This window comes from Podarcis filfolensis (assembly GCF_964270895.1).
Source record: "Podarcis filfolensis genome assembly, chromosome: 18".
Classification (NCBI taxonomy): Eukaryota; Metazoa; Chordata; class Lepidosauria; order Squamata; family Lacertidae; genus Podarcis; species Podarcis filfolensis.
The window spans coordinates 1,197,022-1,223,607 of record NC_139622.1 but is presented as its reverse complement, the minus strand read 5'-3'; the positions used below and the strand labels follow the sequence as shown (position 1 = coordinate 1,223,607).

At 52.4% G+C, this 26,586-nt stretch overlaps 4 protein-coding genes across 6 annotated transcripts in view; all 4 read right to left on the bottom strand.

The window, feature by feature from the left end:
- Nucleotides 1–1,673, bottom strand: part of DIRAS1 (DIRAS family GTPase 1) — a 140,512-nt gene extending 138,839 nt beyond the window's left edge. For both annotated transcript variants that reach the window (XR_014543366.1, XM_083594965.1), the window contains exon 1: nucleotides 1,596–1,673. The gene's annotated coding sequence lies outside the window, so the exon portion shown is untranslated. The remainder of the gene's footprint in view (nucleotides 1–1,595) is intronic.
- Nucleotides 1–1,673, bottom strand: part of GNG7 (G protein subunit gamma 7) — a 126,844-nt gene extending 125,171 nt beyond the window's left edge. The window contains exon 1 of the mRNA XM_083595016.1: nucleotides 1,596–1,673. The gene's annotated coding sequence lies outside the window, so the exon portion shown is untranslated. The remainder of the gene's footprint in view (nucleotides 1–1,595) is intronic.
- A 2,639-nt stretch (nucleotides 1,674–4,312) lies between these two features.
- On the bottom strand, nucleotides 4,313–13,108 carry SLC39A3 (solute carrier family 39 member 3). 2 transcript variants are annotated; one of them, XM_083594268.1, is made up of 4 exons: nucleotides 13,037–13,087; nucleotides 8,993–9,053; nucleotides 8,246–8,541; nucleotides 4,313–7,326 (listed from the first exon to the last, which is right to left on the bottom strand). In XM_083594268.1, exons 3-4 carry the CDS (start codon nucleotides 8,450–8,452, stop codon nucleotides 6,577–6,579), a joined length of 957 nt encoding a protein of 318 aa, XP_083450394.1. In that variant the 5' UTR covers nucleotides 8,453–8,541; nucleotides 8,993–9,053; nucleotides 13,037–13,087; the 3' UTR covers nucleotides 4,313–6,576. The 2 variants fall into 2 exon arrangements, with proteins under 2 accessions (XP_083450394.1, XP_083450393.1); XM_083594267.1 differs by lacking the exon at nucleotides 8,993–9,053 and having other exon boundaries at nucleotides 13,037–13,108.
- Nucleotides 13,109–17,621: 4,513 nt separating this feature from the next.
- On the bottom strand, nucleotides 17,622–26,586 carry SGTA (small glutamine rich tetratricopeptide repeat co-chaperone alpha). Its single transcript, XM_083594304.1, has 12 exons — nucleotides 26,337–26,586; nucleotides 24,190–24,319; nucleotides 23,406–23,509; nucleotides 23,079–23,163; nucleotides 22,605–22,704; nucleotides 22,200–22,304; nucleotides 21,871–22,009; nucleotides 21,396–21,458; nucleotides 21,121–21,158; nucleotides 20,765–20,854; nucleotides 19,716–19,843; nucleotides 17,622–19,164 (listed from the first exon to the last, which is right to left on the bottom strand). The coding sequence occupies exons 2-11, from the start codon at nucleotides 24,287–24,289 to the stop codon at nucleotides 19,729–19,731; spliced, it is 939 nt and encodes a 312-aa protein (XP_083450430.1). The 5' UTR covers nucleotides 24,290–24,319; nucleotides 26,337–26,586; the 3' UTR covers nucleotides 17,622–19,164; nucleotides 19,716–19,728.

Sequence of the window (26,586 nt, the reverse complement as noted above, 5' to 3'; positions counted from 1 at the left end):
AACGCGGCATTTTGCGGCAGAAAAATGAGGGCCAAAGGATCTGGATGGGTGCTGGGAAACTCTCCCAAGAGGAGCCTGTGAAGAATCCGGCACCACAGATAGTTCCCTGCAAGGAAAATGCTTCTGGGACAGAGGATAGGGCAAGAGGGGTGTGAAAAGCGGATAGAGAAATAGGTTTTTCTCCTATTGTAGAGTTGGAAGGGACCCCCAAGAGCTGTCTAGTCCAACCCCCTGCATTGCAAGGAGGACTTCTTCGCACGTGCTGTGGAACTCACTGCCACAAGATTTCATGACAGCCACCAGCTTGAGCAGCTGTGAAAGGGGATCAGGAAAAGTAATGCAGGAGAGGCAGCGGGGGGGGGGGGAGTAGAGCTATCAAGGGCTGTCAGTCACAAACTGGTATTGGAGGGTGTAGGAGGGAGAGGGCCATGGGGGGGATCTCTAGGGGTGGGGCCTGTGGCAAAGACCCAGCCCAGGGTGCCCTTCTTTGAACAGAACCAGCCAAGTTCACGGAGGAGAGAAAGGCTGTCTGTGGAGGCCCAGAAGCAGTCTGCCTCCAAGTCCCAGTTGGGATAGCATGTGGGAGGGGGGAGAGGCCTGCTGCCCCCCTGCCTTCCTGCACGTGGGGGCTCCTATGTGTCTGTCAGGTGACCCTGAGCCAGTCAGAGCAGGGGCTGGGCTTGGTTTCCTTCCCAAATCATGAGGACCAGCATCTTACCTGATCTTTAGGAAGAGGTTCCTCGGCAGCACCTCTCTGTCAGAAATCCCACACAGCCGCTGCTGCCAGTCCGTGCTGGGACACTTGGCAATAAGGCAGCAGCTGCCTTTGTGGCCTCAGATAGCCCCTCTCCTGGCCCTGGTGGGGGCTGCTGTTTGTATCTCCAAGGGTCACCCCATGTCCTTCTCTTGCCCACTCGAAAGATGGAGGCACCCCAAGGGGAGAAGCCACACAACCAACACTGGCCGGCAGCCTCCAGGTCCAGGGCGGTTCAGTGGGGGGGGGGGGAGAGCTGTTGAGCCAGATGCGGCCAGGTCTCTCCAAAGAGAACCTCCATGAGCAGGAGCAGCAGCATCTCACTGGGGGAAGTGGGAGCTGCTGCAGCTTCCGCCCCCTTTGCCCCCCACCCTGGGGGCAGCCGGCTGTCCCTCCTCAGTGGCAGGCAGCTGGGCTATGGGGTGCGGCGTCTTGTGTTTGGGGGTCCCCCCTTTCTGCAGTGCGCGGAGGGGACCCTTTCCTGCTGCCCCCAAATGGGAGATGTTGCGGCTGCTTCTGCTCCCCCCCAAAGAGTCCCCCGAATGAGGGCATTCAATGGGGGGCAATGCAGGTGCCCGAGCCCCCTCCCCACCCTTTTCCTCCAACAGCGCCCCCCCCCGCTGGCTTGCCTGCTTCACTCGCGTCATCCCTCGCAGCCCCCCCAAAATGCATCCGGGGCGCGAGGGGAGAATATTTTTACGCATCCCCGGGGAGGGGGTCGCTTGCATGCAGATGGGCGGGCGGCTGCGGAGAGGGGGACCCCAGAGGAACCCCCGACCTCCCCCAGATAAAGCCTTCCCCCCAGGCCCCAGCTCAGCCCCCCGCTTTGCATCCCCCTTACCTGCCTGGCGGGGCTCAGCCTGGACCGGAGCAGCAGCAGCAGCAGCGCGGCCGCCCAGCAGCCATCCGGAGACGCCGAGGAGGAGGAGGAGGAGGAGGCGCGTCACGTGTGAACGTCGCCGATATGGGGCGGGAGGGGAGGAGGGGAGGGCCTCTCCTCACGCCCCGCCCCTCGCAGGGCCCCCACCTCGGGGCTTCCATCTCTTCCATCTGTCATGGCTAGTTAGCTCATTAGCTAATTGCGTTCCTCTCCCGCCGCATTGGACTCCGAAGGGGCATCCCTGCAACGACAGCCCTGCCAGGTAGGACAAGCGTGCCAACTTGAATAAAATACTGGGCAGGACCAGGTATGCCCCACCCTGCATAATCGATCACAAGACACTCCATTTGAATATCAATTATTTTATTGGGGGGACCAAAGGGACCTCGGCCCCCAGGAATTGGCTCCTACGCCCAGGCTGAGAGGCAGCAGCTGGCCCCCAGCGCCACCCCCTGTGGTCCCCCATCTCCAGCACTAACCACTACACCACACTGCCTCTCAACCCCACTTTCGTGCAAAGTGTGGCAACTGTGACTTAGGAAAGGCTTTCAGGGCTGCCTTCGGCTTCCCAGGCAGCCCCAGCTTGCGTCTGGGCCATGCGCAAACTCTGCCCCATTGCATGGCTCTTCCCTCCGCATTTCTTCCCCACAAGAGAGCTGCCAGGTGGGCCAGGGTGAGAGGCAGCAACCCGCAGCCATGGTCGCAGCCAGGGAGATGCAGACCCATCCCACCCTTTCCCTCGAATCATAGCATTGTAGAGTTGGAAGGGACTCCCAAAGGTCATCGAGTCCAGCCCCCGCAAGGCAGGATGTTGCTGGACTAAAACTCCCATCCTTCCTAGACAGCACAGCCAGCAGTCAGGGATGGTGGGAGTTGTAGTTCAAGGGCGCCAGGGTTGAGAGAGGCGGCACCACCCTGCTCTTACTAAAACCCCACTTTTCTGCCAGAATTTGGACTCAGCGGGGCTAAAAAAAAAAAAACAACTAAAGCAAACACTGATAAAATGCAGAAAGCCAAAAACTTAGAACAGGTAAGAGTGAAGAAGGGATTGAGCGGCCACGGAAGAAAACCGTCTCCACCTCCCAGAAGGACAAGGAGGGATCCTGCCTGGTTTCCCTGGGCAAGGAGTTCCAAAGGTGCCTGGGAGCTAGGGAGTTGCTGCTGCCAGCCAGTGTGGGCACATCTAGTGGCCATCTGTCATGGATGCTTTAGCTGAGATTCCTGCATTCCACAGGGTTGGACTAGATGACCCTGGGGGTCCCTTTCAAATTCTATGGTGCTTCTGCCAGACTCTCAGCCCAACCAAACCCCCGAATTCTGGGCTTAAAAGATGCCACTGTGACGTACAAGGCCAGGCCTTCTGCCCTACTCCCCTTCCCCCCCTTGCAGTAACCATTGGGCGGCAATGCCTTCCCAAACTGGAGAGGCGGAAGCCAGACTCTGGGGATGCACTGTACCTCTTTGCAGAATTCCTCCCAGAGCGACGGGTGGCCGGGTGACTCATGCAGCCAATTAATTAATATCTGGGATTGTTATTAATATAGCAGCCAGCTGCGGGGAGCAACGGGGAGCCCCTCCCCACAAGAGGCAGAGGACAAGGCGGCCCACTGGTCTGAGCAAAGCCCCCTGCGGGACACCTGTGTTGCTCAGCAGCTTCGCACTGGCGGGGGGGGTGTGTGTGTGCGTGTGCGTGTGTGTCAACAGCTCTGGAAGCCAAGCGGGGAGTGGGCAAGGAGCCAGACTTGTGTGTGCGCAAGGAACACCTGCAACCTTCCAGCTGTCGGGCTGTGCTGCCTCCATTGCCCCTGACTGTGCCGTCTGCTGGGGATGGAGGGAGAGGGGGGTGGGCCCTGCAATCTCTGGGTGCCCCTGCTTCCTGCTGCCTCGCAGGGTTGTTGTTCGCATGATGAAGGCTTACTTCAGAGAAAGTGTCCCTGGTGGGAACCGGCTCCAGCAGATGAACAAAGATTTGACAGAGGCTCTTCCTATGCTCTTATGGAGCCTTCAGGCCCAAAGGCAGTCCATCTGGATTCCCGAGTTCTTAGGGGAGCCGGATGAGACTCCAGAGCCCCCCTCAAGAAAAAAGGAAGGGGTGCAGCTCTGTCCGACAGTCACTTCCACAGGGGGCGGCTCAGAATTCACAACCCCCCACAAAAACTGCAGGACCCCATAAATTTAGGATAAATTTCGCTTTCTATTGTGCTCAGGATGGTGTTGTGGTGCCTCTAAACAACCCCCACTTTTTATGCATTTTGTGGTATAAATTTAACACTTTTTGAAATCTCTTTGCACATGCAAAGTTGTTGGGGAGCTCGGTAACTTCCAGGTGAAACCCGGTAGCTTTTCAACCAGGCCGCAAATGCTCCTGTTTATTTTTCTGGCCCCACTTTTTTGCTGCAGAACTGGACCATTTAAGCCCATGTAATAATGGGGTCATGTTTGGGGGGAGCATTGCAGAAAAACGAATAAAGCAGGTTGGAGTCTGGACAGTCCAGTGTAAATCCACCGCTGATGCATTTATTCCTGCCCCAACAACATCTTGCAGGAAATCGCGCTGCAAAGAAGAACCCAAACATCTCCAGAGGAATTTTGGTTTGGGAGTTTTATACTTGCAAAAATTGGCCTGGAACAGAGTACAGCTCCCCTCCCCCCAATAAACAGAGCCAGAGAAAAGTGGCGAAATTTGAAAGGTGTTTTATTTAAAGAGCGGCTGAATAAAAGGCCGGTGACTGTTATTATCATTTTTTAGCACAGTGGAGATTACACTGAATTATTAAAATAAAATAAAAACCCTGTCCCCAGAGCAGAATGCAAAAATATCACACGTGCACAATTTCCTCTGTGCTAAATTCAAAGTCCTGGTGGGGGGAGAGGATGTGGATTTAAATGGAAAAGCAGCGTCAACGTGTTCTGCTCACAAGCAGGTAACTTTTCCCAGCATTGAAGCCTCAGAGTCCAAGGTTCCCTCTCTCACCACACCCAAGGAAAGCCAGGGAGGCACTTGGATCCCCTGCAAAACGTGGGCCTGGGCAGCATATCCTCTGCAGAAAGTGCACAGCCAAGCTAAGTCAACACAGGATCCCTGCAGACTTGGTTGGGGGGCGATGGAACCCTAATCCCAGACCCCTAAGAAAAAGAGAGAGATCCGCCAGAGATATGGCCGCTCTTTCATTTGGTGGGGCCAAAGGACAGTGCAAGCTTCCGGGTCACACCAGCCTCTTTCATCAGGTGGCAAAAAGCCCCAGCGCAATGTTGTTTTGACAAGACAGCTCTGCCGGATCCTTTTGGGTCAGCAAGAAGGGGGCTGGCAGCTGAGGACAGCTCCCTTTCCCACTGCAGAAACTGAAGGGTGGGCACAGGAGAAGAGTGAGGCCTCGGCACATGCCAGCTGCTACTTCTGAGCCTCGTGTTCGAGTCTCTACCCCGACATGAATCAAAGCCAAAACTCTGGTGCCAGAGCTGGGGGTGGGAAGCAGTGGCAGGAAGACTGAGACCCCCCCTCGCCCCCCTCGCCTCCTGCATGTCCTTCCACCCTGAAAGTGGTGCAGGAAAGAGTCTGCATGCCACCTCCTCTTTGTGCTCCAGGGATCCATTAGCCCATCCAAGCCTCTGGACACAGCAGCCGAGAGGCCTCCTCTCCCCCCGCCCCTCTCTCTCTCTGGCTTCAGACCCCAGATGAACAAATAAATGAAAGGAACAGCAATGGCAACTTTCCTCCTTGCAGCCCACAAGGGTCCCAGCAAACCGGCTTTCCACCTTTTTGGGGTACATCTCTGCTCCACCACCCCTTCCCCTTCAAGAAAAGCGTTAGAAATACAAGGAGGCAGAGAATTTGGGGGCCAGGAGGAGATTTCTGTTTGTGCTGCAAATCCCCGGCTGCTGGAGAGATTAGGAAAGTGCATGACGCCCAGGGAGCAGCAGGTCCCCTCGACTGGGAAGAAGGAAGGAGAGGCTCAGGTGTCACCTGCGCACTCAGGCGCAGAGAGGGAGAGGAGAAGAAGCCAGAAGGAGAAAGCAGGAGGCGGCTCAAAGTGGGGTTGGGGACGAGGGGGTTGGCTTTGGCAAGGTGGGAATCAAAGGAAAATGAAAAAGGAGAGACAGAGACTGTGGATTTGGGCTCCCTGGCAAATCTGCTCAAAGCAAAAGAGAAGGAAAAAATGAGCCTTTTGGAGAGAGGGGAAAGTGAACCTTTTGCAGGGAGAGAGACTGCGAATTTTGGCTTCCTGGCAGCCAGTGAGCTTTGGCTGGGCCAGACCACCAGCCAACCGTTGGCAAAAGCCCACAAGGGGATCTCCTCCCTGCGCCCCCTAAGAAGCCCAACGAACGTCCCAGCGGGATTTTGCGTCCACAAGGGCAAAATCTGTGGGGAAACTGCACAGGCCTGGAGGGAAACTCTGTGCAGCCAGGTCTCCCCTCTTGCCACCACAATCCTCACCTCCAGGAAAAGAAGGGGGGAGCCAGAGGGGGAAAAGACGCCCTTTCTGCGCCCTTGACCCTGAAGAGGCGCCACAGATTAGCCGGCTGCCAAGAGCTTTGCCAGGAGGGCAGAAAAAGGAGCGGGAACTGATCAGGCCCAGGTCCTGTTGTGGCTCTGCCACCTTCCGTGGCCCTTGCCACCTTGCTCCTGACTGGTTCATGCCTTGCAGGAGAGGGGTTGCCCAGGATCTGGGGAGGAGAAAGGCAGGAGTGCCAAGCTGCCCCAGGGACTCGGGTCTCCCTGAGAGCGAGGGGAGCTGAGCAAGGCAGTGCCATGTCCCATCTTGGTCCCCCTGGTCCGGAGTGTGTGTGTCTAAGGGGGCAGCGGGAAGCGTCTCGTTCCTCCATCCGGCCTCGAGGCCACGGAGCCTACGCCACATCACGCCGCGAACTCTTTGGCGTGGCTTGGGGCGTGGCTGAGGGTGGCAGCGGTGGGGAAGAGCTTCCCCGCCTGGAGGCCACGGCGTCACCACTTGAAGAAGACGAGGGTGGCCATGACGGCGTAGCCCAGGACGAGGAAGAGCACCTTGAGGAGGCGGCTGCTCTTGTCCTCCAGCTCCTTGGCCAGGATCTCAAAGAAGGTGACAAAGACGAAGGTGCCGCTGGCAATGCCCTGCAGGAGCACCGAGGCCACGCTGGAGGCCACGCTGTGGCGGCTTTCGATGCCCATCCCGATGACGATGCCCAGCGGGATCATGAGGCTGACGGCGCCCGCCAGCTTGGCCGCCTCGCGCAGGGTGAGGCCCGTCTTGGTCATGGTGATGCCCAGCGCCACAGCCACCAGCGTTTCGTGGATGGCCACACCCAGGAAGAGATTCATGACCTTGTGCCCCTCCTCCTGCAAGCCCAGCGCCAGCCCCTCGAAGATGGAGTGGGCTGAGAGGGCAAAGACCAGGCTGAAGAGGCGCAGCGGAGTCGAGCGCGAGAGTTCGTGGACGTTGAGGCCGCACTGGCTGGAGCTGTGGCTGGTCGAGCTGCCCTGGTGGTAGTGGTGGCGCTTGGAGGGCGGCTCCAGGAAGGGGCTCTCGAACTCAGAGTCGCTGCCCGCGTCCGAGCCGGCATTGAAGGTCTCCAGGTCAATGAAGGACGGCTGCTCCTTGCGCACCGTCAGCACCAGCTGCTCCACAAAGACCGTCATGAAGAAGCCCAGCAGCATGATGGTCTCAGCCAGAGGGTAGTCGGTCACCACGTTGCCCACCTTGAGCACCTCCGCCAGCTGCGGAGGGGAGAGAAGAGGCTGTGAAGCAGCGGAACTCCCTGCCACAAGGGGGAGGCAGCATAGAATTGTAGAGTTGGAAGGGAAACCTGAGGGTCATCCAGCCCAACCCCCTGCAAGGCAAGGATCTTTTGCCCAACATGGGACTCAAACCCACAACCCTGAGATTAAGAGTCTCATGGTCTGCAGACTGAGCCAATTGTCTGTTGTCTCTCCAAATATCCCCTCTGCCCAGCTCAGTGGAGATCAGCTTGGCTGGATCAGGCCAATGGCACCTGAGACCTGGGGGTCACCCACGAGCGTCTGGGGAGCCTGCAAAGGAAAGCCCCTCCCTCTCCTTTGCCCACCACAGCCAAGCAATATGGAAAGGTCAAGTGTCTCTTGGCTGCAGGGAAACTCGCATCCTGGTCTCCCAGGAGGAGTTTCTCAGACCCGCTAACAAGGTGGGAACCGTTATAGGAACAAACCCCCAGGATCGCCCCTCAGCATCCTCAGCGGGGACTGGTGCCTTCTTTCCCAGCCAGGAGAGGGGAGGAGGGTCTCAGGGCCGCCTTGGTGGCAGCAGCACAAATGGCCACCAAATGCGATGGCTTTAAAAGAAGATTGGCCAAGCCCTGCCCACTCCATGGCCCCCAGAAGGCTGCGTAGAAGGGGAGGCGGCCCTTGGGAACCCCCCTCACACACACGTTCACAGCAGTGGCTGCTGGGTTGTGTTGATCCTGCCCTCCACAAACGGACAGGGAGGGAAGCCCAGATTGAGTAAAGTTATTTATTCAAAGGTAGAGTGCCTCTGGATAGGGGGGCTCCATTCCATGGCCATACAGATCCGGGATGGGGAAACCTCAGGCCCTGGGAGGCTCAACATGGCCCTCAAGGTCCTTTCCACATGGCATCGCCCCCCCCCCGATTTGCGCCCCACCTTTTCTCGCACAGCCGGCAGCAGGGCGTTGAAGCAGGTGCCCAGGAAGACGCCGCCTCCGAAGGAGTTGCAGACGGAGATGATGCGCTGGGAGCGCTCTGCCTTCTCACCGTCGGTGGCAATGAAGCGGACAGGCAGCAAGGACCCCCCCAGCATCAGCACAAAGACCCCCACCAGGGACAGCACCTTGGTCACCAGGAGATTCATGGTGGCGTGGCGCCCGGGGGCATCTGTTAGGAGGGTGCCAGGGGCTCCGGGCGGCAGGTGTAGGGGGCGGCCGCCAAACCCATGGAGCTCTGCAAGGGGGGATGAGAGAAAAACAGATGGGATTGAAACAACTTGGCAGTGAGACTGTGGAACTGACTGCCACAGGAGAAAGGCCACCATCCTGGATGGCTTTAAAAGAAAACGGGACACATTCCTTTGTTAATGCTGGAGGGTTTCAAATTTTACTATTCTGTTGCTGGGGCAACACAGTCAGATGAGTGGCATAAAATAATAATAATAATAATAATAATAATAATAATAATAATAATATAATATAAAACGGAGGAGGAGAGGGCTCTGGAGGGCTCCTAGCCAGGATGTTTATGACCTGCACCCACAGTCAGAGGCACCAATGCTTCTGAATCAGAGTTGCTGGAAACTGCAGGAGGGGAGAGTTGCTCTTGTGTTCGAATCCTGCTTGTGTGTTTCCCTTTTTGGAGAGGGATAATTCTGCGGTTTAATTTTCACTGTGGTTTATACCTTGTTAGCAGCTCTGAGAAACTCCTTTTTCTGGAGAGAAGGAACCAGGATGCAGGTTTTCCTGCAGCAACAAAACAGATCCTTTCTATAAATAGACAAATGATTACTCATAACTATTACAGCGGTACCTCAGTTTTTGAACGTATGTTGTTCTGGAAGACCATTCCGAGTTCTGAAATGTTCGAAAACCGAAAACTCAATAGCCAACAGCTAGGCCTCAGGATCTTGCACTCAGTGGAAGCCGCTTGGCATGTTCAACTTCCAAGGTGTGTTCGAAAACCGAAGCATTTACAGTTATACCTTGGGTTGCGAATGTGATCCATGTGGGAGGCACGTTCGCAACCCGCAGCGTGAAGTGCCGCATCTGCGCACACGCATGATGCGATTCGGCGCTTCTGCACATCTGTCTGACGTCATTTTGTGCTTCTGCGCATGCGCAAGCGCCGAACCTGGAAGTAGCCCGTTCCGGCATTTCCAGGTTCGGTGCAGTCCGCAACCAAAAATGCACAACCTGCCGTGTTCGTAACCTGAGGTATGCCTGCACTTCCGGGTTTACGGCATTCAAAAACCGAAATGTTCGTCAACGGAGATGTTTGAAAACTGAGGTACCACTGGATTATTATTATTATTATTATTATTAAAATTTGTACACCTCCCTAGATCCAGTTCACAACATCACATTTCAGTATAAGAAACACAAAAGACAATAAAAATAAGAAGAAAAACAACCTAATAACCCCCATACTACTACTGAACTCTTGTTTATGTAAAATACTTTAAAGCAGACTTTTGGGGCATGCTGCCCTCAAGACACAGGAAAAACACACCGGCAGTGAAATATTTGCCCAGGTTCAATTCAGCTCAATGCGCCAGTTGCAACAATAAGAACTCAATCAGTTAGTATGGCAGCACCTAGACTTTAGAACTCCCTGCCTCTTGAGATCAGGCAGGCATCTTCCCATTTAGTCTAGCCTGTTCGGATGCTTGGAAAGGGGGGGGGATTTGAATCTGTTTTAGTACTTGAAAGAAAGTTTTGTTTCATTTAAAGCTTGCATATTTTTCTTGATTTTACGGCGTTATTATTTTCTAAACTGCTTTGAGGTTTGTTTGTTTTTAACTATCAAGATGTGTATAAATTTGACTAAATAAATAAGCAATTTCATAAAAAGAATGTATCAGTAATAACTAGTTATTATGATGACTGTTTCATTAATAGGCTTCCTGTCAGTATTCTTATTATTATGTTTTTATCCTTGATGTTCTGTAATATGTTTTTAATGTGGAACACCACCTGGGATCTTCTGATAAAGGGCAATATATAAATTATTATTATTATTATTATTATTAATATTACATCTTCAAGGCCAACCCCACAAAGAATAGATTGCGATACTCTATCCAGGGTGTAATTCAAGAGAGCACTAATAACACTAATATTTAGAAAAGCAGAGAATCACTTGGCGCTCTAAGAAGACTTAAGAGCAGAGTCACATACTTTAAAGCACATTCACATGGCTTCCCCCTTGCAGAAGTATCCTGGGAATTGTAGTTAGTTTGTTAAGGGTGCTAGGAAATGCAGCTCTGCGAAGAGAAACTACAGCTCCCAAGAATCTTTGGCAAGGGGGATTTCATGCTTTGAAGGCATGGAGCGGATCTATGCTCACAAATGCATTTCATTGTTATTCCTGGGTTTCTCCTTCCTTGGAGGTCTTGAATAATAATAATAATAATAATAATAATAATAATAAAAAATTTTATTTATACCCTGCCCACCCCAGCCAGAGCCGGGCTCAGGGCGGCTAACACTAGTAAAATTACAGTAAAAACATAAAAGGAAAAAAAACTAATTTAAAATACAGGTTAAAATGCAATTTAAAATGTAGCCTCATTTTAAAAGTAGCCCATAGATCAAAACTGCATAAGGGGAGGGAAACATAAGGGTCAGACTGAGTCCAAAGCAAAGGCCAGGCGGAACAGCTCTGTCTTGCAGGCCCTGCAGGGCCCTGGTCTCATGAGGCAGAGCGTTCCACCAGATCGGGGCCAGTACTGAAAAGGCCCTGGCCCTAGTTGAGACCAATCTAAATTTAAACAGTTTGGGCAGCCCCGTCAGGGATCCTTGATCTGTGATCCCTGCCTTGAAGGCAGCTGGACTTGGATGCCCTTTGGCTGACCCTCCCAACCCTACAATTCTATGATTCATTGGAGGTTTTTTAACAGAATTTGGATGGACTTCTGTTGGGAATACTTTCGCCATGTGATTCCTGCATTGCAGAGGAGGTTGCACAGGATGACTCTTGGGGGAGCCTGTTGCAGGAATTTATGTATAGGTTTCCGAGCACAATTCAAAGTGCTGGTGTTGACCTTTAAAGCACTAAACGGCCTCGGCCCAGTATACCTGAAGGAGCGTCTCCACCCCCATCGTTCTGCCCGGATGCTGAGGTCCAGCGCCGAGGGCCTTCTGGCGGTTCCCTCATTGCGAGAAGCAAAGCTACAGGGAACCAGGCAGAGGGCCTTCTCGGTAGTGGCGCCTGCCCTGTGGAACGCCCTCCCATCGGATGTCAAAGCGATAAATAACTACCTGACATTCAGAAGACATCTTAAGGCAGCCCTGTTCAGGGAAGTTTTTAATCCATGATATTTTAGTGTATTTTTGGTTTTCTATGGAAGCCGCCCGGAGTGGCTGGGGAAACCCAGCCAGATGGGCGGGGTACAAATAATAAATTATTATTATATTATTATAGGTTGGGGGGGTTGCCCCTCCAGCAGATATCACACACATGCAGCCCACTACCAAAATCAGCACAATCACTTTTGCGACTTTTGTGATTTGTCCCCACAAAACACTTTATCACAGTTTCTTCCTATCTATTCAAAGGGCCTTTGCTGCGTGATACCAAATGTAACAACTCACTGATAAATGTGTCTCTGTACTCAGCTCCTCAGCAGCCCCTCTGCCTGAGTGATAATTCCTGGCATCCTGATACCTGAGTGCCAGACAGGTAGCCATTCCAGAAATACCAAACCCAGATGAAGACAAATGGGTGGGATGAACTTGGCTGGGAAACAGGGAAATGTAAAGATCTCTTTTGTTTCACTCCATGGGTGTTTGGTGGAGGGCAAGGGAAACCATGGGGCAGGGTCCAGGATACTCAGATTACTGTCCCCAGACCTCCCCTTTCATGATGTAACCGTGATGTAGTTTGGGGGAGTGTAACATGGGGATTAGCAGCTAATAAAAGTTTGGGTGCTCTTTTGTTTGGGGCTTCCATCTTGTTCCACCTGGTGGCAGGTGGGAGTCCTGTCGAGACAGTCTTCAATAAAGACCAAGCCTTCTGGCTCCTGTTTTGCTCTGCTATTCCTGGCTGGTGTCCTTGTTTTTTTGTCCAAGGGAGCCCTCAGATTTCTCCGTTAACAGTCCAAATCTAGGATCCTACAATTCACTGGCAGTTTTTAAGCAGAGTTGGGATGGCCACATGTTGGGGATCCCTGTGTTGCAGGGGTCAGACTGGGTGCCATTATTATTATTATTATTAAGTTATGCCCCGGATAGAGTACCACAACCTGCTCTTCATGTCCTTGAAGACAGTTCAAAGATGATGATGATGAAGTTCTGACCCCTCCAAACCACACAAGCTGGCAAGCTCTCGCTCTCGCTCTCCCTCTCCTCTGTTGGAGGCTGTTCAGCAGAGGTCCGTCTGCTGGCAATCCTGCAGCCCTGCGACTGCTTTGTGCCCAAGTGGGGGCTGGACTAGATGGCCCCTTCGATTGCACAACCCTATGCAATAGCCTGCTATTACGACGATTATCACTGCTGTTCTTCTTCTTCCTCCTCCTCCTCTCACGCCCCACACCCCGACGGCGCATCCCTGGCTGCAGTTGGGCAAAGCCATTTGCAGACCCAAGCGGCTAGTCCTCGTGGAGGCGGCGACGGGGAGGAGCCCCGCCCCCTGGCGCCCAGGCCCCGCCCCCTCCGGCAGTCCTGGGCGCCGGGCCCCCGGGGGGTGCGGGAGCCCCCTCTCCTCTTCCTCCCCGCCCCCTCCTCACCTGCGCGGCCGCTTCCCGTCCTTCCTCCTTCCGCCCCTTTCCCACCTCGCCCGCCTGCCTTGGCAACCGCGGCAAAGCGACGCCTATTGGCTGCCACTGACGTCATGGCGGCGCCCGTTGGCTGAGCAGTCCGCTCGTCCGCTGTGGACCCCGCCCCTTAGGCGGGCCTTTCCCTCCCTCTCGCCCCGCCCTCCCACAGTCACCTTTCTGCTGTGCAGCAAGTAAGGGTGTCCTCCAACCTTCAGGGAAGTGGCTGTGCCTGCCGAACGGCGGCCGGTGCGGAACAGCGGCCGCGACATGCCTGGTTCCGGCGACTTTTGCGTGTGCTAGGAGAAAGCCACCCGCCCGTTGGCTGAGCAGCCTTGTTCGGTAACGCTGATTGGCTGAAGGGGCGGCCGATTGACCTCGGGTTCAGGAAAGTGGTCTACCCATTAAAGGAATACAGCGAAGAAGGGTTTTACGGTCAACTCACGAGAAAGAGATAGGAAAAAGGCTTCCCTACGGAGAGCTGTCAAATTAGCGCTTCCTTATTTACGGAAGGCTTTTAGGGGATGCCCCTCTCAAAGGGGCACCTCCGGGGTCGGGGCAGGCGGGAGGGGTGCGTGTGGTGCTTGTGCAATACTTTACAATGGGGGGGGGCGCTTCCTGCTACACTAAGATTCCTAGGAATATCTATTTGTTTGTTTGAATATATATGTTTTATATTAATTTATAGTCTGTTCTGACCAGGAGCCATGAGATAAATAAAACCTCCAGGTCAATAGGCAGTCTACCTCGGAATAATTTGAACAGATAAGAAATCAAGATGAGTCAGATATAAAAGAGGAGTGGGAATACTTGGCAAATATTTAAAGAAATATAACAATCGGATAAGCTTCCAAGTGGGGTTAGATATAGGAGCAGCAGTTAAAAATAAGCACAAGAGGGATGGTAATTAAGGAGATGCAGCTAAACAAGGACTGAGTTAGAACCCACCCACCCCTGAGGGATGTGTGTGGAAGCCAAAGAGTGTAAGATAAACAATGACAATTGTATAACGGATGTATTAAGATGTGTAAAATGCATTTAAAATCACACACACAGAAGTGGACAGGTTGGTGCTCCATGGCAGTGGGGGGAGAGACTCCATCAGGCAAGGCCTTCTTCCACCTGCCTTGCCCACCCCCCAGTCTCTGCTTCTCATTTTGTATTGAATTATGTTGTGCACTGTGGTTTGCTGCTGTTTGTTGATTGGAGTTTAGAAATTACTTACTGTAACTGTTGAGTAGATTTCTGTTTAATTCTGAAATGCTGATATTTAATAATATTCTATATTGTTTTAATGAATGTTGAATGTTATTTTATTTTCATATTGTATATTGCATTATGCATATTGCCTTATTTATATGATGTTAGCCGCTCTGAGCCTGGCTTTGGCTGGGGAGAGTGGGATACAAATAAAATATATTATTAAACAATATATTATTGGCATCCAGAAGGTTCCAGGTTCAATCCCAGGCAGCGTCTCCTGGCAGGGCTGCAATTCCCCTTTGCCTGACGCCCTGGAGAACCACTGCTGCTGCCAGCCAGTGCTGATGACACCGAGCTGGATGGCTCAAGGGCCTCACTCTGTCCCAAACAGCACCCTGTGTCAGGGGGGCAGGGATGCAGCTCAGCAGGATCCGCACAAAGCTTATAGCTTTTCTACAACCTCCCATTCCTGGAGGCAGGTTAGAGAAAAGTTTGCCTAAAGCAAAGGAATGAACGGTCATTTCCAAATATTTTCGAAAAAGGTCATCCCAAAAGCAATAAAGCGATTTTTGCCTAGGGAACTCCATAATGTATTATGTCATATGCATAGCATGCATACAGGAAAAAACAGAGATTGCAGATTTTCTAATACTAGTACAACATTTTGTACGTTGCACAACCCACTTTACTGCTTACAATCAAGCGAAGTTGCAGCTGGTCTTTGTTTCTGCTGCAGGAAGCAAAATGTTCCCACACCACTTTGCTTGCGCCTTCTGCGCACCGATCCCTTCTCGGGCTCTGGAGGACGGATGGCTCCTGAGAGCCAGTGTGGTGTAGTGGTTAAGAGTGGTGGACTCCTAATCTGGGGAACCGGGTTCGCGTCTCCGCTCCTCCACCTGCAGCTGCTGGGTGACCTTGGGCCAGTCACACTTCTCTGAAGTCTCTCACCCCACTCACCTCACAGAGTGTTTGTTGTGGGGGAGGAAGGGAAAGGAGAATGTTAGCCGCTTTGAGACTCCTTCGGAAAGTGATAAAGCGGGATATCAAATCCAAACTCTTCTTCTTCCTGCTTCCAGGGATTCTCCCAAACCCGCAAGGCTTTTTTGCAAGGTTTCAACATTTCTGACAAGTTCTTGAAATGATTTTCATGGAGTAGTAATGTTACATAGTACAGTGATTCCAACTGTTCCTTTTGGGGTCCCTTTTTCAGTGCCTTTCAGAGAAAAGTTCTGATACAGGTTTTGTTTTTTTACAGGAGTAAAAAAAGTTATAACCCTAATCCACATACCCTGCTTGCAAAAAGGGTTGTGTCCTGGCAGCTTCCCCAAATAGGGCTGGTAAGGGGCAAGGTTCTGCTCCGATCCCTGCTTAATCCCCACCCCAAGACATCACCGCCAAACAAAACCCCCACGAGGACTGGCACCTTTCTTTTCATTTAAGGCAGGAATAGAGCCCAGGGCCCATCTGCAGCTTCCCCGTGAAGGGCAAGGGAAGAGAGTGCCCAGGGGGCCACTGCCAGTCAGAGCAGGCAGCATCAGACAAGTTGGGGAGAAAGAAGCATTGATTGGGAGGTGGCCTGGGTTTGGACTAGATGACCCCGGGGTCCCTTCCAGCTCTACAGAATGGTCAGTTAAGAGCTCCCAGTTTAGGGGCAGTCTATCTTGAAGCACCGGTTCCTGGGAAGCAGCAGCTCCTTCCTGCCCTCTCTCCAAACTGGGCTGTTCCCAGTTGAAACCAGGATGCGGAGCGAGGTGGAGCCGCCTCTGGCTCTGAGCCAGGTGTTCGCTGGATTTTTAAAAAGGGCCGTGTCAGAAGGGATTCCAAGAACCACCTAGTCCAACTTTTCTGTGGCTAAGAAGGAAACGTGGCTTGCTCCTTTTCATGTATGCTGACTCGCCTCCTGCAACTTGCAGAGGGCTGGGCTGGAGGACCTCTGGGGTTCCCTCCCAACTCTGCAGCTGTCAGTTGCTGCTCATTCTTTTCCTTGTGACTTTTCTCTGCAACCTCCCCCCACACTGTCCCCTGCACCAAGTTGTGCTTTTAATATTTCATTGGGAGCTGCCCAGTGCAGCTGGGACAACTCACTGTCTGGACACAGGAAGGCCAACTTGGAATTGTTCACGTGTTCAGATTACTTTTAATTATGCTCATGTGCATTTACCAGATGGCTGGTTTTTCATGTGTAATCAAAGAAGTTATAACTACATTCCCGCAAATTTATCTGATGCTCAATGCCGCCTCAACAGACTGACATGGGTCTAGCCTAGTTGCTCAGTTTTAGAAAAGAATAGGCAAAGGTTATTACGCTCTCTTTAGGAATGTCTGCTAGACTTCTTTCTGTGATATAAGAACACATACATGAACTACGCTCACTTCAGGAATGTCTGCTAGAGATCTTTATGTGATACAGAAACACATGCAGGCAGATTATGAGGACACAATGCCTCTCCTCTCTTAAGTATTCCTGTACATAAATAATAAATAAATAAAAAAGGGTGAGATGTAGGGATCAGATGGGATTACCATGAGGAATTATAAAATATACATCAAGCCATCGTGTCCATGATGAAAGCATTGTGTTGACTGGGTTTGATATATTGACTATAATTTCTGATTAAACCCCATAAGATTCTACATTCATGCCCTTTTCATGCCCTTTTGACTCTACTGCCCATTTTTCTCTCCTCGCATGTCATGTACACAGCAATTGCTTCGCCAGGCAGGCATCCTGGGCCATAAAGATAGTGGGCAAGTTTCTTTGATGCAGGATGTTAATCTTAGGGCCTGGAAATAGTTTCACAGGAAGGTGATAAAGATGCCTATCTCCTTGCCATCCTTCCATCCTCTCTTGTTTACTCCTGTTTGTGATCTCCAGAGTTTCTCTAGTCCTCTTTTATTTACTCTCAGATTATGTATGCATGCTCATAGTAGTAGTCTTTGTAGTTAAAAGAATTTCTTTTGATCTAACTTTTCCCCCAGGTGGGTTTGTTTAAATGCTCAGAGGAAATCTGATTGGTTCTTACAAACACTCTGTAAAAAGTTCTTTTGTGAATAAAACGGCCTGGGCCAGGGGCTGCGGGGTTCTGACGGACAAGCACAGAGAGACACGATTATATGCACCCTTCCCAGAGTCTTGCTGGTTCAAGCCTCTGTGTGTATTCTAATTAATCAGGGTTCAATCCTTCCTTTACTTTGCGAACGCAACAAGAACAGTTTCAGGTTAAGTACAGACCTCCAGAACGAATTAAGTACTTAACCCGAGGTACCACTGTAATTAATTATCATTATTATTATTAATAATAATTCCCTGTTTTAGGTTAGACGGGGTCCAATCGAGAGGGGGACAACAGCAAGCAACAGTGTCCAAAGGATTTTATTTTCTACATTAAAAAAAGGAAAACGGAAACAGTGCCAATTTCTTTAATAATAATAGTAATTAAAAAAAAACATTTTGAAGGAATCCAAAGAAAAGCTCTTAGGGGGTGGGGGGGGAGGTCTCCGAACCCCTTTCCCCCTTTTAACCCCCCAGGGATCATTTATTCTCAACAAGGCATCTCAAAAATTGTCAATGCCCCCTTTTTTGAACACCCCCTTCTCCAGATGTGGGGTACCAAGGAGGTGGGATAGAACGGCAAGTTTCTGAGTGCCCATTTGCCCCCACCCCTAATCCTGAAGAGGGTCTGCGGAAGGCGGGTTGCAGGCTGGGCAAACCAGGAGCAGAAAAGTGGGGTTGGGGGTGTCGCTAGAGACCCCCAACTGTAAGAGGAAGCCCTGACCTGGCCTTGCAGCGGGGAGAGGAAGAGAGGGTCCTCTTTTCCGCTGAGCCACTCATCTTTAGAAATCAGACCCTGTTTCTAGAAATGCAGCTTGGGGGTGCGCATCTATTCGAATTGGGGGTGGGAGGCAGGAAGCTTGTCTGTCCATCTATCCCAGAGACCTTGTAAAATATCGAGGGCAATCCCCCCCTTGCAAAGCAACTTTCTTGGCACCGGATTCATGGCGACCCTCCGTGGGGCAGGTGGGGGTGCTCAAGGGCGACGCCCCGGGGGCATTCACACATCCTTCCTACACTAAAGCCAACTCAGCCCCCCCAAGACAAATTTCCTTTTGCTAAGCTCACAAACATGCAAGAATCCCCCAAATCCCCCCTCCCAATATTTGAATTAAAAACCTTCTGGAAGCCAAAAGGGGGGCGAGATGTTGCTAACCTGTGCTCCCTCCACAAAGAGATCTACGCATATCGCCATGATCTTTTAAGAAAGAGAGGAAACAAAGAATATCCTATTTTTCACCTTAGCTGCAATTTCCCAAAGTCATGGCCCCCCACCCTGCAAAACACACATGATCCCATGCAAAAATCCCCCCCCCCGGGTTTTTGCCCTGCGCTAGAGATCCCAGACGAAGGCACCAGAGAAGAGCCTGGCAAAGGGAGAAAGAAACAGAGACAACAACCCAGGGAGGTGGACACAGAAATCCATTTTTGGGGGGGGTTGGTGTTTTTTTGCAAAAATAAAGAGAGAGGGTTTGCTGCCCCCCCCCCCGGCCCCAAAGGAGGCCGTGGTTCTGGAGTGAGGCTTCTTCCCTGGAAACGTAGCATCTCCCCGGGAGAAAATGGGATTTAAAAACTGCCGCACCAGTCGTGGATCTTCCCGGGGGTCTCAAGGGGGGCAGGAGGAAGAAGAGGAGGAGGAGGAGGAGGAAGGGGAGACTACTGGGGTGGGAGGGGCTGCCTCTCTAACATGCAGGTTCGGGGGTCCCCCCCAACCCCCCCATTCCTGCTCCCCCCCCCCCGCACTCCATGAGCAGGAGAAACAGCAACACAAACATGGCTTTTCCAGTTTCAAATCTTCTTTCCTGTCCAGCCAAGGAAGGAGGTCATCTTCCGACAAAGGGCACCCCTGGAAGGAAAGCAGGTGGTTTTGTTCTTTAAAAAGGGACATGCCCCATAGAACCGAAGAATCCGGATAGACTGCCTCTGGAGCTGGAGGCTCCACATGTACAGGAACGGAGCCTGGGCTGTTGGTTCAGGCCCCAAGGGGATCCATCCAGCCCAGCTTCCTGTCCTTGGAGTGGCCAGGCTTCCCAGCCTTTGGATCAGGCCAAAAGGGGCTCATCTGGCCAGGCTTCCTGTCCTTGCAGGAGTCTGGATAGACTGCCCCTGCACCTGGAGGCTCCACAGTAAGAACCTGGGTGCCGCATCAGGTGCAAGGGGGCGCATCCAGCCCAGCTTCCTGTCCCCACACTGGGCAAACGCTCCATAGGACCTAGGAGCCCAGCTAGACTGCCTCTGGAGCTGGAGCCTCCACAAGAAGCCCAGCGGCTGCTGCCACATCAGGCTGTCTGCTCCTGCGTCTGATCATTTTCCGGGAACACCAGAGACCATCTCACCCTGCGACAGCTAGCATGTCAGCCCCCCCCCCGAGCCCCGCACAAGGTCCCCGGCACACACCTTCCGACCTGCCTCATTCCTGCTGCTCCTCGTTGCTGGCGCTGGGCGTCCGGCTGCGGATCTGGCTGCGCAACTGCTCAATGAGTTCCGGGTTCTGCTGCTGCATCTGCTGCGCAAATTGCTGGCCCCTGCAGAGGGAGAGAGGCACGTCAGGGAGGGCCCCTGGTCAGGATGCCGGGCATTTTCCCGCTGCAAAATGCGCCGGAATATCCAGGCAATCTGTTCAATTTAATAAATTCATAGCCGGCCACCTGTCCCGGGGTCTTCGAAAGATTTAATAACCTCAATAAATCCATAGCCAGGAGACTCTGCGCAACTTGAATTCCCTACTGAAGAGTAAAGAGTTCATACCACAAATGCGGGCAGAGACTTTGCAATATTGTGGCTTGAATTCGGGGACACCACCTGCCAAAATATTTGAATGGGAAGCATGTATTTGTGGTCAAATTATTGCAGGTTCATCTGATAAAAATAGATTTAAAAATAAAAGGGGAGAAAGGAGCAGCAGTTCTCCAAGAGTGTGGCAGGAAGGTTCAGGGGCAACCCAAGAAACATTTTTTATTTTATTTTATTGACTTATATACCACCCTTGATCATAAGATCTCAAAGCATTTCCCATTCAAACATTTCAGTCCAGGGAACTACCAAAATCATGTTTTCATTTGCAGAATATGGATGGATATCTTTTCAAAATTAAGACTATCTTCACTGTTTTCCCCAATGCATATCTTACCAATAAAAAAGACTGGTTGGTGCAAGCAAGTTTTTGTTCTGCAAATGCGGCCCGGAGACAAAAGCTTGGGCGTGGGACTGGGACCTGGGAGAGACCAGGGTTCAGATCCCGCCCACTTGGACTCGGGGGCCAGCCGCTACCTCTCAGCCTAACCAACCTCGCAGGGTTGCTGTGAGGGTGGTTAAATGAGGAGGGAGGGAGAACCAGCTGGAGATCCTTGAGAGGAAAAGCAGGGATGCAGATGCAAGGCTGCTGGCCAGGTGCTGTTGCTCAGAGCCGGGAGGGGAGAGACCCCCCCCCAAACCTTTCTACTCACGCTTGGATAAGGCTAGCGAGGTCATTGGGGGAGGCGCCTGCTCCTGGCGCTGCCATGGGATTGGTGCCACCCGAGATCATCCCAGACATCCTTCCAGCAAAGAGGGCAGGAGAAAAGAAAAGAGGTCATCGTCACAGGTTGCGAGAGTCAGAAGGGTTCCCCCAAAGGTCATCTAGCCCAACCCCCGGCAAGGCAGGGAGCGCAGCAATCCTCGGAGACTCTTCTGAATGGCAAGTTGGCTCTCCTTCCAGCAATTCTGAAATCTGCAGGGACCCTGCCATTCGGGGGTGTCAGAAGAAGCTTTAAAAAAAGACCCCCCACCCCTTCCCTAAAAATCAGGTGTTTCCCATACTTACAATTGCTGTACCTGCGGATTGTTCATCAGGTTTGATGCCTGTTGTTTTTTTTAAAGGAGAAAAGTGGAGGGGAGAGAAAGAGAGAGTGGTTGGGGAGTCTTCTTTTTACTATTAAATTTTTATTATGAATTCTGTCTTTTTTTCTATTGCAGTTTTATGTTTTGAAGTGCCCTGAGATCTATGGTTAGAGGGCAGCATACAAATTTTAACAACAACGAGATCCTTATTCCTCCAATAAATCAAAACACCAGCTCAGGAAGCAGGGCTAGACTCACCATGCTCATGAACCCGGGGTTGTTGAGCAAGCCGGCTAAGTCGAAGCCTCCAGCACCTCCTGTCTGAAAGGCAAACAGAACCGTAGAGTCAGAAGGGACTGCCAAGGATCATCTAGTCCAGCCCCCCGCAAAGCAGGAACCTTTTGCTCAGTGTAAGAGCAAAAGGAGGATTTACACACCACTGTTTCCTCCTAGGAGCTGAAGGTGGTGTGCAAAGTTCTCCCCCTCCGTTGACATCCTTGCCATGACCCTGCAAGGCAGGTGAGTATGAGAGGTGGCGATTTGCACCCTGATCTCTTCCCGTTTAATCCTCACAGCCACCCTGCAAGGGAGGCCAGACCAAGAGAGGCAGCGGCTGGCCCCCTAGGTCACCTGGAGGCTCTATGGAAGAGGGTGGGGGGTGTGAACACCAGTCCCTCGTGGGTCCTGGCCCAGGTGCTCTAACCACTGCACCACTGCTGCCTCTCCTTCTCACCGGGCTTGGAGCCTCCTTCATTTTCTGCTCCGTGACTTTGAGGTTGGACTTGTACGTCTCGTTATCTGGGTCAAGCTCCAGAGCTTTTCTGTAGTAGACAACGGCGTCCGAGAGTTTGTTCAGGCTCGACAGGGCTAAGCTGGGAACAGGAGGCAGAGAGAGAGAGAGAGAAGGTTGCCTGACCGAGAAGGAGCACCCTGAGGTCCAAAAGCCGTTCCCTGGCTTCTCCCTTACAGGCCACATCCTGGGTCCCCCACTTAGGCTGGAGGGGCCAGTGGGGAGGGGGAATTACCTCTCCCGCCCCACCTTCCGCCCCCCAAGATGCTCACCCCATCCTGCCATAGGCCTTGCTGTATTTGGGGTCGATGTGGATGGCTCGCTCGCAGTCCCGGACGGCCCCGGTGTAGTTCCCCAGCTTGCTGTAAGCGGCAGCCCTGCGGAGGAGAGAAAGAAAGATGCTCAGCGCTCACGCAAATGGCACCCTAGAATCATGGCATTGGAGGGGACCCTGAGGGCCATCTAGCCCAACTCCCTGCTGTCCCATGCGGAAATCGAACCCACAACCCTGGCATTCTCAGCACCACACTCTAAGCAATGGAGCCCTCCAGGCTGACAGGAAGGGGGAATGTAGAGAGAAACAAACATACAGAGAACATTACACACACACACACACACACACTCCCCTACAAAAGTGGAGAAAGAGAGAAAGATCTGCCCATCCCCCACCAGCTCACCGATTGCAATAGTAAACTGCATTGGACGGATTCAACTCAATGGCTTTCCCATAGAAGGAGACGGCACTTTCAAAGTTTTCCGCCTTCATCTGCTCATTTCCTATTGAGAAGGGAACAAGGAAATCCTAGAGTTGGAAGGGACCCCGAGGGTCATCCAGCCCAACCCCCTGCAAGGCAGGAATCTCCGCTAAAGCATCCAGAGCACCACTATCGATGCTTTTTTTTCTAGAAAAAGAGGTGCTGGAGCTCACGATGAAGTAGTTTCAGTAAGTGCCACACTTTTTAACCAAAAGAAAGAGGTGCGGTACTGCAGATCCTTGAGAACCGCCTGGAAAAAAGCACTGAGGATGAGGGTGATGATCCCTGGCAGGCCCTCAGCTGCGGGGCTCCCTCCCCATGGAGACGCGTCTGGCCCCCTCGCTGTGCGGCAGCCCGGCTGGAGCTGGCATGGAATGCCCGGAGGGAGGGTCTCACCTTCGGCCTTCAGCCTTTCTGCCTCTGCGGCCTCTTCTTCTGAGGGGGTGACCGGCTCTGAGGGGGGTGGGCTTGGCTGTGGCTCCTGAGGCGCACCAGGGCAGAAAGAGAGAAGAAAGTCAGAGCTCAGGAGGTGCCTGCCCAAAGGACCCTTCTTGGGGCAGGCAGGATCACCAGGAGGGTCCCCCAGCGCTCATCCAATCCAACCCAGTCATGCTGCCACTACAGATTACCTGCTCCCCCCACCCAGTCTCCCCCCACTCTGCCAGCAACACCGCCTGCAAAGACACCCCCTTCTCCCCTCCTCTTGCTCCCACAAACACCTACCTTTGCTGCAGCAGCTTCAAAAATCTCTGGCAGGGTCTGGGACAAGGCGAGGCTGCGGTCGTCCGTGGAGACACCAAACGCTGTCTCGAGGCACTGGATGGCGACTGCAGGAGAGACAAAGGGCCCCGTTAACCCTGCTCCCCTCATTTACGGCTCCATAAGGAGGCGGGGGGGGGGTCGGTGGCAGGACACGTTTCTGGCATGCAGAAGGTCCCAGGGTGGCAGAGACACTCAGCTTCCAATCTCAAACGCCTGTGCCCACTCAGCAAAGACAAGCCTGGATGGGGCAACCAAGCCAGATGGGCAGGGTATAAATAATAAAATTATGATGACGGTTATTATTAATCAAATTTGCATCCCACCCTGCAAAACAGTCCACTTTTAAGGAAGCAGTGGTGCCGCGTTGTGTGTTTTAATGGATTAGATCGATCAATCGACAGCTACATAGATGTAGTTTCAATTTCAACGATGTTTGATCACTTTTTAATTTGTTAATTTGTTGGAAGCTGCCCAGGGTGGCTGGGGTAACTGAGTCAGATGGGTGGCATATAAATAATAAATTTGTTGTTGTTTTCCTTTGTTTTTAGCAGTTTCTATTTTATCTGCAAGCTGCCTTGTGTCGTGTCGTGGCAAAAGGCAGGATATAAATTATTATTATTATTCTTAAGAGTCAAATGTTGGGCGAGAAGGTTGGGCCAAAGGGGCCCCCGAGGCCTAAACAGGAAAACATAGAATCAAACTGAGCTTTTTCCAGCTCCCATTTGCCCGTCCTCCGCCCCCCCACCTTCCAGGCTCTCCTGGGCATCGGGTGAGAGTCCGCCATGATGCAGCTGCTCCTGGAGGAACTGGATGATGGAGAAAGCCAGGCGCCTCTTCTCAGCCATACTGGGGCTCCAGAGAACTCCTCTTGGTGGCTGGAAAAGAACAGCAGCACACAAAGAGTTAACAGTCAGCATTCAAAATCTGCCAGGTCCAACTGGGGCCACAGGGAGATCTCTGGGCACCAGGTTGGAGATGGGCATCTCCGTCTGGCTGGCCCCTAAGCGGTTCAGCAGAAGAGCTCATTTCTATCCCAAGGAGTCCATGGTTCACCCCCTCCTCCGTTAATCCCTACAACGACCCTGCGAAGGAGGCGAAGAGGTTGTGACTGACTCCAAGGTCACCCAGCGAGCTTCATGACAGAGTGAGGATTCGAACTCTGATCTCCCAGGTCCCCGTCCGACATTCTCACCATTACACCCTCACTGGCTTGCTTCTGCAAGTAAATAAATACAGTGGTACCTCAGGTTACAGACTCCACTAACCCAGAAATAGTACCTCAGGTTGAGAACTTTGCTTCAGGATGAGAACAGAAATTGTGTGGCAGCAGCGGGAGGCCCCATTAGCTAAAGTGGTACCTCAGGTTAAGAACAGTTTCAGGTTAAGAACAGACCTCCAGAACGAATTATGTTCTTAACCCTAGGCACTACCTCCGGGTTAGAGGAGTTTGTGACCTGAAGTGTTTGTAACCCAAAGTACCACTGTATGGGGAAAGCCAAATGTCACTTAGAGAAGGTCCTGAAATATTCTCCTTGAAGCTGACAAAAACCAGGACATCATTGGATTTCCTTCTACGCCTTCCTTTCTCGCAGATATGGTCACGCTGTAGAACCGACGGAAGGTTTGTCTGTTTGCATTGGGATGCCTCTTTGGAAATCATCTCCAGATTCTGCAGGGCAGCTCCCCAAATCAAGGAGCAAGTTGTAGCTCTGGGCTTGGATCCCGTCAGGTGACATTTTGGATCAAGACTCGGGACTCCACCACTCTAAAACACACTGATTTCAACCCCTGATTTCAAAATAGTGCTGATTTTTATCCGCTGGTGCAAAGACTGAGCTGATTTTAAGCCACTGATTCCAAAACTGCACTTATTTTAAAGCCCACTGATTTTGAGTACTGATTCCAGAACCATGCTGCTTTTAATAACAATAATAATAATTCTTTTTTTTTACCATGCTCATCTGGCTGGGCTTCCCCAGCCACTCTGCGGAAATCAATTTCAAAATGCACTAATTTTAACCACTGACTCCAAAACCACCACACTTTTTAAAAACTGATTCCAAAGTGCACTGATTTCACCACTGATTTCAAAACTGCCCTGATTTTTGCTTGTTTGTTTCTCAGAATTGCTGAGGCCATATCATCTATCCTGCTCCCCGCTCCAGTCTAGGGAGAGGGTCTTGCCTGGAGCGTCTCCCTCACCCCAAACCCCCTCCAGCCCATGGGTGGTGCTGCATCAATAAAACCAGCCATGCTGGTGCCCCCGCTCCCCAGAAGCCAGAGAGACCCTCCTCACAAGGGAAGGGGTCTGCACAGGGGTCCCTCCAACACCTCGACCTTCTCGGATGGGCACCCAGAAAGGCAGGCTTTGCAGCCCCCCTGTCTCATGGGATTTGGGGGGCTTTTGTTGAAGGAAGGAACATAGCATAAAGTGAAACAGTGAAAACTGGGACCTCATGGTTTCTCACAGGGGGTTTGGCTGGACAGGCATGCATCCAACAGGCACGTCTTTCTCTCCCCCCCCCCCCATGTACCACGTGAAGATGCAGACATGGAAAAGGGCTGCACCTGCTGGACTTCTGCCTGTTCTGCCCCCCCTCCATTATGTTCTGGGGAAGGGGAAAGGATGCCCCCCTCCGCGCCCCAACTCTTTCGCCGGGGAGAGGGAGGAACTCAACAGGTACAGCCCCGGACACAGAGAGAGAGAGACCCCCCTTCCCCTCTCAAGGACCCGGCTGCCTCCAGGGCGGAGGAGGAGGAGGAAGGGGCAGCTCCCCACTTGCTTCGAGGCAGAAACCCAACCGGTACAGCACCCTGGCCACCAACCCCCCCCAAGCCTCCTCCTGGGAACAAAGGGGGCCCTTCCCCGGGACCCCCGCCCCCCCAACTCACCAGCCCTCCGTCGCCCCCCAGCAGCGCAGGAGCCAGCCAGTCCGCCTCCCCGGGTGCGCATGCGCGGATGGCTCCCCTTCCCTTGTTCTCCGGCCTCCCGGCCCAACTGCGCAGGCGTGGCTGAGAAAGGACTGCGCCTGCGCTCTGGAGCAGCTTCCGCCAGTCGCCGACGCCCAACTCTCAGTTCCGCCGGGCAAAGTGCTCATCAAAGCGCATGCGCAAAGAGGCTCAGGAACGCGCGCGCGAGAGT

Excerpts from the sequence above, each read along its gene's own strand:
- SLC39A3 (XM_083594267.1), bottom strand. The coding sequence starts at position 8,452 with ATGAATCTCCTGGTGACCAAGGTGCTGTCCCTGGTGGGGGTCTTTGTG. Across the intron at positions 7,327-8,245 it reads TGCCGGCTGTGCGAGAAAAG|CTGGCGGAGGTGCTCAAGGT; the intron begins GTGGGGCGCAAA and ends TCCCCTCCGCAG.
- SGTA (XM_083594304.1), bottom strand. The coding sequence starts at position 24,289 with ATGGCTGAGAAGAGGCGCCTGGCTTTCTCCATCATCCAGTTCCTCCAG. Across the intron at positions 22,705-23,078 it reads AGAAAGGCTGAAGGCCGAAG|GAAATGAGCAGATGAAGGCG; the intron begins GTGAGACCCTCC and ends CCTTCTCAATAG. Across the intron at positions 22,010-22,199 it reads AAGGCCTATGGCAGGATGGG|CTTAGCCCTGTCGAGCCTGA; the intron begins GTGAGCATCTTG and ends TCCTGTTCCCAG.